Below are 10,452 nucleotides of genomic sequence, written 5' to 3' on the forward strand. Positions count from 1 at the left end.
CTAATGATGAAGGTCGAGCCTGTCCTGTCATATTTCTGGCATAGCCCGTCTTGAAAATGGCTTTAAATCAACACACCAATATATTTGCTTGTGCGGCTCGCTCCAAATACAGCTTGGTAGCTCTCATAGTTAGCGCACTGAAATTGACGGACACACCCTTTTCCCGGCTGTAACAGGCTTGCTAGCTTTGGAGTTGACCGCCCTCTCTTGATGATGTCCATTTTTTCTGGAAAATTCACAAATAGCTTTGTGAGCAAATCTGCTACCAAATCCATTTGTTTTCTTCCGTCTGCCATTGTGGGTGGAGTTTGTGATCTCTTGCTGGCTCACTTTGGCTTTGGTCCGCTTACTAGCCAATCATAGTTGGTGAAAGCGATGACGTATCCCTACGCCTGCGAGGAGGCCTTGGTGTCATCAAATTGAATTTGGATTGGTTGAAGCAACATTATTATCGATGCTTGTTTAATGAAGCAGAGCCTGCAGAACTGATTGTGAACGCAGATATCTGATCCTGGCAACAAATAATGGCTGAAATTGTCAGGAGCGGCCCGTTTGTCCCTCCTGGCCTGCCGTAAAGGCAGAGCAGCTGGAATCAATCTGTTGATTACTTCCTGAGTTTTTATTTAAACACCAATTAGTTCTATTATCATTATTGGATCGTTCCTGCAAACTCCTGCATATTCCTGGATGTCACTGCGTTCAAGAGCCATGCTACCTTTCTCCTCAATACCACTCGTACTCCTGTTTCCGGGTTGGTTTCATTTTCCGTTTCACAAGTCCTCGTTGTTTTGTAAGATCCCTTCTAAATAATTAAAAGTTGTTGCTTCGAAGCCATCACACCTGGAAGCAGTGCCACCAGGGGGAAAGCAATGAAAGGAAGCTGAATCAGTCTGTGATTCAGCTATTTCTTTGGCCAGCACAGAAGGCCTTGAAAGCCCTGACGGCACACCACTGATACAATATATATACACATATATAATACATACGCGTACGCATACATATATAATTTCATAACCTGTTATTAACAATACTATATTTTTATTAATAAATGCAACAATATACTGGCAGCTGTAGAGGTTGAGGAAATATATAAGTATAAACGCAAATTAAACTCCTCAAACTTCACTTTGGAGTCACCCAGAGAGAGGATAAAGATGCCAAGAAAAATATATAAACCCATTTGCCTCAGGTTTATCAAACTTCTGCAACCAGCCCCTATGCTAGATTAGAGTTCCAAAGGCAAAGGGGCAGAGATAGTGGGAATAGAAGTGGGAGGGGCACATGCACGCAAGAGTGTTTCGCCCACAAAAGAGGACGCCTACAATGTTACAAGTGTCTACAATATGGACATATTACTCATGCATGCTCCAATCCGCTATGTTGCCGCGACTGTAATGGAAAGAATTATTCCAACAACTGTCATGCCCTACGACATAAATAAGACAGGACAACTACAGCAGAATCAAGCGGTCCCTTACCAGGAGTGTGTCCCGTGTGAACCTGTTCCACAATATGAAAACAGGGGACCACGAGCACATGGATTGTTCCACTAGAGGGGCCCGAATGGAAGAGGGGCAGTCCACAGCATAACCTTTTGTTCAGATGTCAGTTAATGGTAAATGATTTCAGTCTTTAGAGGGCACTGGCACAACTGATTCTACTAGTATATTGTCGCTTCCAACACTGGGTGACTGGCCAGAAATTTAAGCATGCAAGGGACATGCCCTGTCTAATTGTAACATCTCTGTTTTGTACACACCTAAAGGATTACAAATAACATTTCCTGATGGATTGAAAATGTTTGCAAATGGACGCAAATACTCCTTTGTCCAAATGGAACCTTCTCCAGTTACACCAATGACTGACTTCTACTGGGGAGTAGTTGACATCAGTATTGTTAATGCCTCCCACATCCTGGCCCCCCCCCCTCAATACAACTTGTTTTACGATCGGTTCTGTGACCTCAGTTATCAGTAGTTGGGTTTTGGAGGGCTGGCTGGTAACAATTGCAATTTGCGTTTTAGATACATCTACATAGACAAACAGGGGCTGGCTGTAATTGGTGATTTTGAGTTGAAAAATCGGGTTCCATATGCCTGTCAGTCACACACATTTCACTAGTGCTGCATGCAAAACATGCTGCTAAAGAACTGGGACCAATGGTAAAGGAAGCATTGATTCTCACTGACTGGCAACCTACACAGCTACTTATAGTTGAATTTTCTCTTGAGAAAGACATGTACAGAATTAAATGCAACACTAATGATGAAGATACATTGGAACATCAGATATTAACTAGACATCATGGAGGAGAATTCAATGATGTAGAGGGAACTGAGTAAATGTTGAAAACAGTGCCAAATCCTGTTTGGTTGGCTAGCCCAAATGATGTTGATCACAGGAATTGTTCCACAGTGAGTTTCACAATGAAGACTGAGGTTCCGATTTATATTAACCAATATCCATTCAAAGCTGGTCCTGCTGACAAATCACAAGTAACATTTGAGTTGGAAAATGCTAGTGTTGAGAAAATACAACAAATAAATGGAACACACCAATCCTTACAATTGAAAAAGCAAATTCAGCTAAAGTTAGATTGGTACATAACCTTACATAAATAGCAATATGCAAACACCCATCAAGGCTGTACCTAATCCATTCACAATTCTGTCTGGCCTCAATGATGAATGCAAAATCTTCACAGTAATTGACTAGTCAAATGCTTTTTTCTGTGTGCCTTTGACTGAACAGATAGGTAAGTACCTTGCTTTGTCTTACAAGGGGCAACAGTTTACGTACAATAGACTGCCTCGGAGGCTTCTGCTGTGATCTGAAATATTTACTTATGAACTTAGGAAACTGCTCTCAGACTGGTTCTCCCAGACAACATTTTCCTATTACAATATGTTGAGGACCTTTTGCCTGGAGCACCGGCTGTCGACATTTGTCTAAAAACGATTTTTTACTTGCTCCTCTTTAGAGATAATGGACTCAAAGTTTCAAAAGTCTAACTACAATGAGCTAGGGCGCTAGTCTCATTTTTAGGAAAAATTGTAGCACACACGACGAGACTGTTGCCATCGCCTAAGCATAGCTGAGACATTTTGCATTTCTCTAAACCAAAATGGTCCCAAAGGTTGACTTTTGTAGGCCTCAAAAGATACAGCAGATGTTACATCCCAGGGGTTACATGAAAGGCTGCTGCCTTGCACCATGTCACAAAAATGGTCGGCCAGCGTGATCTGTTAGCTCGACTTGAGTGAACATGTTAGGTGGAGGAGGCTTTCATTAAATTGAAGCATGAGCCAAGTGGTAGTCCTTATATTGCAAAATTACACTTTACATCCTCTTGTCAAAGCGTGGAATCAGCAACCGCAGTACTATATCAAATAACAGGGGGGGGGGGGGGGGTAGAGGGAGAGAGAGATCCCTCCCTCCCATCTGTTGTATTGAATTTTGCCTCATTTTATTATTAAACATCATCACCACCAGTTATTTGTTACTCTGTTAGTAGCTGGTGAATTACAAGCAATAAATAAAATCCATTGCATTATCCTGTTTTTGGATGTTTTTTTTCAGAGGGTGGAAACAAATTAATGTTTTAGTTTTTTTCTATAGGAAACGTTGATTTGCGAATTGAGCAAATCGACATATTCAGTCCCGAAAGGCATTAAGCTCGTATCACAAGGTATGACTGTATTCTTGTCAGCGGGCCATTTAAATGATGGGCTTGCATCATTCCGAAGCCATGCTTGGAACTATTCGAGGCATCTTAACCCGGTAGTGCCCAGAAATTAAATTGTACAAAGGGCTACGGCAATAGAACAGTTTCCTGTTCTCTGATATCGCAACGCAGACTCGCATGTGCACGTGCACATGCACTTTTTGTCGTGGGTCGCTTTGTAGGCTTCTTCCATAGGAGGTGTGCGCTTGCAGAGGCTGTAATATTCGATAGGGTGGGAATGTTTTCCGAGCTAACGTGAAGTATACTCAATGATGACGGCGTATGTTCACGTGACGCGCGCAGGTGCGAGTCAGAGCTCCAAACTTTGGTGACAAGTGTAGTGTGAGCGACGCACTGTTGCTCGACAAAACAAGCACGGACTGGACGCAACGCTTCAAAATGAACTCCTTGGTGAATTGTGCTATTTTTATTTTTCTCTTAGTCTCCCTTCTTTTGAATATAATTTTTATTAGCATTTACTGTAGCAGGGCACCTAAATGTTCTTCTCAGCCAGCTCATCCTCTGAAAGGCAAACACGACGTGCGCAGCTGTGTGTTTGCGGATCTGACTCTAGATGAGTATTTGCAGGTCCAGCAGTATATGCTCAACCGGGAGGAGTTAAATATATCAACCAGGCAGCTTACAAAACCATCCGAGAACTTTTTGTATTTAATAGACCTTTCCCTGCCCAGGAAAGGGCAGGTATTGTCTTACTTGGACGGAATCGGTTCCAAGCCAGTGCGCGAAGCCACTGTGGTTGTCTTCTATGGTTCCAGGGGCCACATTAAAGAGTATGTGGTGGGGCCTTTACCAAATCCTACTTATCACAAGGACATCACCCTGAAGAAGTACAGAGTAGAGCTGCCTCTAAACGCACGGACGGTTACCATGGGGGAGCATGATTTGTTGTTTAAATTTATGTGGCAAGAATTGTTTTCCAAAATGCCAAAGCTCATGAATGAGAGCTTCGGTGCCACACAGCTGGTGCTCCCATTTGAGCAAATGCCACGCGGAGTGCGATCAGGGGAAAGGAAAACGTGGGTCTCCTTTTTCAGAGACTTCAGTAGCATGTACATCCACCCGGTAGGTTTCGAGGCTCTCATCAACCATAATAGCGTTAATGAATCCAAATGGAGAGTGGAGAAACTTTATTACAATGGTCAATATTTTGACACTGTGGAGGAACTAAAACGGAAATATGACGAAGGCTCTGTGAAAAGAATAATTTACAAGGAGAGGGTGGATTATGGATCTCTGAAACCCAAGCAAAAGCCACTGCAGCCGAGCCCGCTACAGTTCTACACACAGGGTAAACGCTTCAGCGTCAGCGGTAACCACGTACTCTACTTGGACTGGGGCTTTTCTTTTGGCTTAAATTCTCTTACTGGCATGCGGGTGTTCGACGTGTGTTTTATGGGAGAAAGGATTGCATATGAGTTGAGTGTACAGGAAGCCCTGTCAGTGTATGGTTCAGTAACACCCGGTATGATTGTCAAGTTTTTGGACTCGAGCATTGGAATTGGCCGTTACGCACATGAACTGGTCCGTGGCACCGATTGCCCCCATGAAGCCACTTATGTTGACACATACCGCTACGTCGACGTTACATTACCTGTCAGATTCAGGAATTCAATTTGTATATTCGAGCACAACTTTGGTCAGCCTCTGCGGAGGCACTTCTCTGATTCTTTCACACATAATTCAGTGTTCTCGTTACCTCTGCGTCCTGCGTCTGATACGCACAGCTTTTCTTCCAGACGCACAATTTCAAGTAATGTGCTTTTTTCGGACGCAAAGAAATTTTTATCCAAAAAAAACCAAAACACATATATCCGATAGCAAACCAATTTATTCCACATAATCTTTGCGAAATAATTCTCGCGTGAACGAGACTAGCAGACGAAGGAGAGAAAGCGATAGCAAGAGTTTCGTAATAGTGTAAGAAAGATAAAAAATGTTTCAGAAAAAGCAAAACAGTCTGGATAGTTATTTCGCAGTTAAAAAATACAACTAGTAAGAAAAGAACTGCAGAAGATTCGATCGATGATCATGAAGCAAAACGGGGGAAGCAAGGAAAAATACGCACATTTCAAAAGACTTTTGGCTGCAAAGAGAGGAGGATCTACGAGCTGAAAGACTAGTACAATGATAAATAAACCCTAACCCTAAACCATATAATAAATAAATTAAATCTGAATGTTTATATATCGTTGCTTATGTTTTATTTGCATCCGTAGTATGTTGGGACTCGTGACAAGTTTCCTGGGACGCACAGTTTTCAGACAAGCGAATCCCTGGGACTCGCAGTGTGCCAATTGTAAAATTATCACTGATAATTATGGGGGAATGGTAAACAGCGCTTTGGTGTTCAGGACAATCACTGCCATAGAAAATTATGATTACATGTGGGATTTCATATTCTATCAAAGCGGAGCTGTGGAAGCCAAAGTGCACGCCACAGGCTACATCTCGTCATCTTATCTGGTGGACAGCAGTTTGAAATACGGCCACCAGGTGGCAAAAAATGTCCTGGGGAACATCCACACACACTTCGTGAACTTCAAAGTGGATTTGGACGTGTTGGGTAAGTCAGAGTTGCATTTTATGGAAAAAAAAAAAAAAATCTGAATAGGTTAATAACCTTGCATTTAATGTTCATTTTGCATTTCATGAAGAATTGCGTGCCTGAATAATCAGGCATTATGTTATCAAATACAAATTCAAGACATATTACTTTGCTGAGATACAAATAATGTCCTTAGTTCCGCATGTTTTTTGCCATTTGGTTTTGAATAATATTACCAGATGAAGACCTGAAGTATTTTTATATTTGTCTAAATGATGAAACAAAAGTAAAACACTGATAGTCAGCCGTGCCTCGATTTGAGCAACAACAACAAAAAATATCATTTATTGCAGTGAATGGATGCTATAAATATCTTTCACATTTACTCTGAAGTGTAAGATACTATGCAAAATGTTTCTACGTCTGCATGGTTAAAGATGAACAGGATTTTCACAATCCTGTAAAAGCAACATTACCTTATCGACCAAACCGAATCAAACGTTTTACCTGTACCGTGGTACCACCACATAAGAAATTAATTGATTCCAAAACTTGTTTTGAAATTTGGATTTTAAAGCAACATTTCACATTGAATAAGCATACTGTGTTTACTCGTTTATATGCCGCTTTTGTCGGACAAAAAAATAATGACTGAATCGAGGGTACGGCTTATATGCGCATAAAAACACTACATGCACGAAACTACAATGGCGCCATGAGGTCACGGTACAATGGCGTCGTGGCGTACATATGCTCCCCTACTTTCGAACAAGTTAGGTTCTGAGCGCTTGTTCATAAGTTGAGTGTTCATAAGATGAAAATGTTCAAATTGAAGTTGATTCAGTGTTATATTTTGTATTATAATTTATGTTTAAGGCCTATATAAGTATATTGAAGGTTTATATAAGTGTATTTGCATGTTTAAGGCTTGTATAAGTAACCAGCATTGGTTTGTACTGAAAAAAACATGTAATAAAATGGAGAGAATACAAACAGTACTGTATACATACATTAGAGAGAGGGAGAGAGAGAGATTTACGAAAAACTGTCCGAAGGAAGCTATCTACTGACGATTGCAGTTTTCTTCTTTTTTTCATCATAAATGATACGGTAGCACTGTATGGCATCATTCAATTGATTTGCAACCTTTGTGCAATGTTCAATATTTGGGTCCCGCTGCTCGATCTTTCTGTTTATAAATGGTAGTGACGGTCAAACGATGCAAGTTGTATTCCCGTGCAACGCTCACCACTTTCATTTCAAATAAAATGGCTTGCCTCTTCCTTGCACTTTCTTTACTAGAAGCCTTTCACTTTTCACCAACCATGTTGAATAATGGATGCATGAGATATTTGATCTGAAATTAAAAATGTTCTTTGCGCACTGGAGATACGTCACGCACTTCCGCACTGCAGAGGAAGGTAGATGCTGGGTGAGCTGAGTTCTTACAGCGCCAGGCGTCGGTATTAGCGGCGGAAAAAGCACTACTCGGAAAAAGGCGCGCAATACAAAATCAAACTTACGAACATTTTCGACATAAACGTGATTAGCAGAAATGTTTGTATGTACCGTTTGTTCGTTAGAATGATGCAAGCGAATGTGGCCGATATGGTCATTTATTTCAAAATGGAGAAAATACAGACCGATAAAAAGCTAAACTAAATTTATTCTGATGTCCATAAATAAAATTCAAGAAAAGAAAACGTACGTATCTTGCATAAAATGTGAAAAAAAACTTGCGTTTCCGTCACTGCTCGCTCGGGGCACAGCCATCTTACCTCGGTCCCGGGGCAGTCATCTTATCTAGGGCGCTGCCGTCTAAACCTACTTGAACGGGCTCTGACTGGCCCGACCTGACGAGCCTTGATTTTGAAATTAAACAAAATTCCACTTAGATTTTTTTGGTTTTATTTCTTGTTCAAACTATTGGAGTAATAAGAACCATCGAAAGAATTGATATATTTTGACATTAAAAGCAATATGGCTGCCACAACATCTTAAACTTCTGATAAGATAATTGAAATTTCAGGAATTAGAAAGCATCAGATTCTTATCAAGATAGACTTATTTCTTTTTTCAAATTGAATAATTTGATATTTTGCATTTACAAAGACAGGCATATTAACTTCCTTATTCTGGAATGGCCATCTCATTCTCCAGACATGAATATTATTGAAAATGTGTGGTGTGATTTAAAGCGGGCTGTCAATCCTCAGAAACCATCAAACCTGATATAACTGGAGATGTTTTGTAAAAGAAAATGGTTAAAAAATACCTTCAACCAGAATGCAGACCCCCATTAGAAGCTAAAGGAAGCATTTAGAGGCTGGTATTTCCGCAAAAGAAGGATCTACTAAATATTGATGTAATTTTTCGGTTTGGGTTCCCAAATGTATGCACCTGCCTACTTTTGTTAAATTAACTATTGCACACTTTTTGTAAAACATATAAACTTAGTTTCACTTCTCAAATATAATTTTGTTTGACTGCTTGATGATCTATTTAACTCAAATTGCAGATCCAAACAACCAATGATTTATAAAGGAAAATCTTTAACATGATCAGGGGTGCCCAAACTTTTTCATGCGACTGTATACATTTTAATACATTACATTATTTCCAGAAACATATAATTGTGTCGTGTTTAATAGCTACACGTATTGATATTGTTGATGCGTAAAAACATTTAAATATGGTAGAAATAATAGGGGTGATCCTACTTTGCAATTTTTTGATTATCGCAGCCATGTGTGCTCTACATTTTCTACAAAGTTTGAGGGAATACTGCATTCTGGGGGTAGAGCCGGTATCACCGGTGTCAGAGTCTGGTGGCAAATCATGTACAATGAGTGGGTCAAATTCAACGCCTCGCGTGAAGGATCTCAGTGTTTAGACTGGGTATAGCGTTGTCTCTAAGCTGCTCAATTGCACACTGATTGCACACTCTCAGCACAAAAGAAAATCTATCCTGTGCAGTGATATAATATGACTATATATGGATTTTTTCCTCTATCATTTTGCTGTGTATATCAGTGAGTGATAGGTGTCCAGCCAATCATAAGATACGATGCAATTACACTATTTTTTTGAGGGCGAATGGTTTGCTCTTCAAGTCGTGAGGTTTCTGATGGAAAAATATAGACTGAATGGACGCTAGACTACCTCAGTGAGGACAGATGTGAAAAATAAGGTAAAATTTAAGTCAAATTTATGCAAATTCCAGCAACATTTATTGAAATGTTCTATTCATTAATAATAATCATTAACATTTATTATGACTAGCTCATTTATGGATAGTAGGTATGCACCTGCTGATGGCAGTTTTTATACTGGTGTGTGGCCATAACTAGCACTTCTGATGTTGGAATAAATGGTCCTCAATGTGCCCAGGATCGTTGTCTTTATGTCCAGACATATACAAAAATTGGAGGGAACATTGACTGGGGAGCATTGTGATCGTCTGGGTGATCACTGTTTGCTTGCTTCACCCTCCCCTCGAGTTCCCTCCCCACCGAACCGAAGAACCGAAGAAGCAGGTTTGTTGGAGAATGGGTGTGTGTTTCTCCGTGCTTTTTCTTGACTGGAACTTACCCAATAGATCATTAGTCTGAGTATTTCCGAGAACCTGGGATGTAGGACAGAGAAAAGTTAAAATGGTTTGAAAAAAAAAGAAAGAAAACAGGGCCTACCGGGCTTGTCGAGGGTGAAACCTTTTTGCCAATTTGAGGGCCTCCATATTTTTGTGGTTGGTAAGTACTTTGAAGGGCCGTGTGGTTCCCTTCTGGTGATGGGGCCATTCTTCCAGGGTCACTTTAACAGCAAGTATAGTTCCCGAAGCTGTAATTCAGCACTCAGCAGGGGACAACCTGCGGGATACGAAAGCACATTGGTGTATTTTGCTATCAGTGACCTATTACGAGACAAAATAGGGTCCATTACGGTTTCAATGGCATTGGCCTCCAAAATGAACTGTAGCAAAGGGTCCAGATGTACAGCAGTTAGTCAGTGCAGAATGGTGTACGCGTGGGGAATCTTGCTCGCCGATACGAGTGCAGTATACTACTTCCCGTTGGCAAGTAGTCGTGCGTTATCCTATTGTGAGGACATTAGTGTGCATCATTTTCGGAATATTTTGAAGGGAAGACAAAAGCAAATAACCCTC

At 40.7% G+C, this 10,452-nt stretch overlaps 1 protein-coding gene and 1 pseudogene across 1 annotated transcript in view; both read left to right on the forward strand.

The window, feature by feature from the left end:
* Positions 1-4,182: 4,182 nt before the first annotated feature.
* Positions 4,183-5,422, forward strand: LOC144209191 (amine oxidase [copper-containing] 3 pseudogene; annotated as a pseudogene).
* A 634-nt stretch (positions 5,423-6,056) lies between these two features.
* Positions 6,057-10,452, forward strand: part of LOC144209114 (amine oxidase [copper-containing] 3-like) — a 13,485-nt gene continuing 9,089 nt past the window's right edge. Inside the window, 1 exon segment of the mRNA XM_077735336.1 lies at positions 6,057-6,308. Coding sequence (XP_077591462.1) covers positions 6,071-6,308 — 238 coding nt within the window. The 5' untranslated portion in view covers positions 6,057-6,070.

This window comes from Stigmatopora nigra, chromosome 15, assembly GCF_051989575.1.
Source record: "Stigmatopora nigra isolate UIUO_SnigA chromosome 15, RoL_Snig_1.1, whole genome shotgun sequence".
Lineage (NCBI taxonomy): Eukaryota > Metazoa > Chordata > Actinopteri > Syngnathiformes > Syngnathidae > Stigmatopora > Stigmatopora nigra.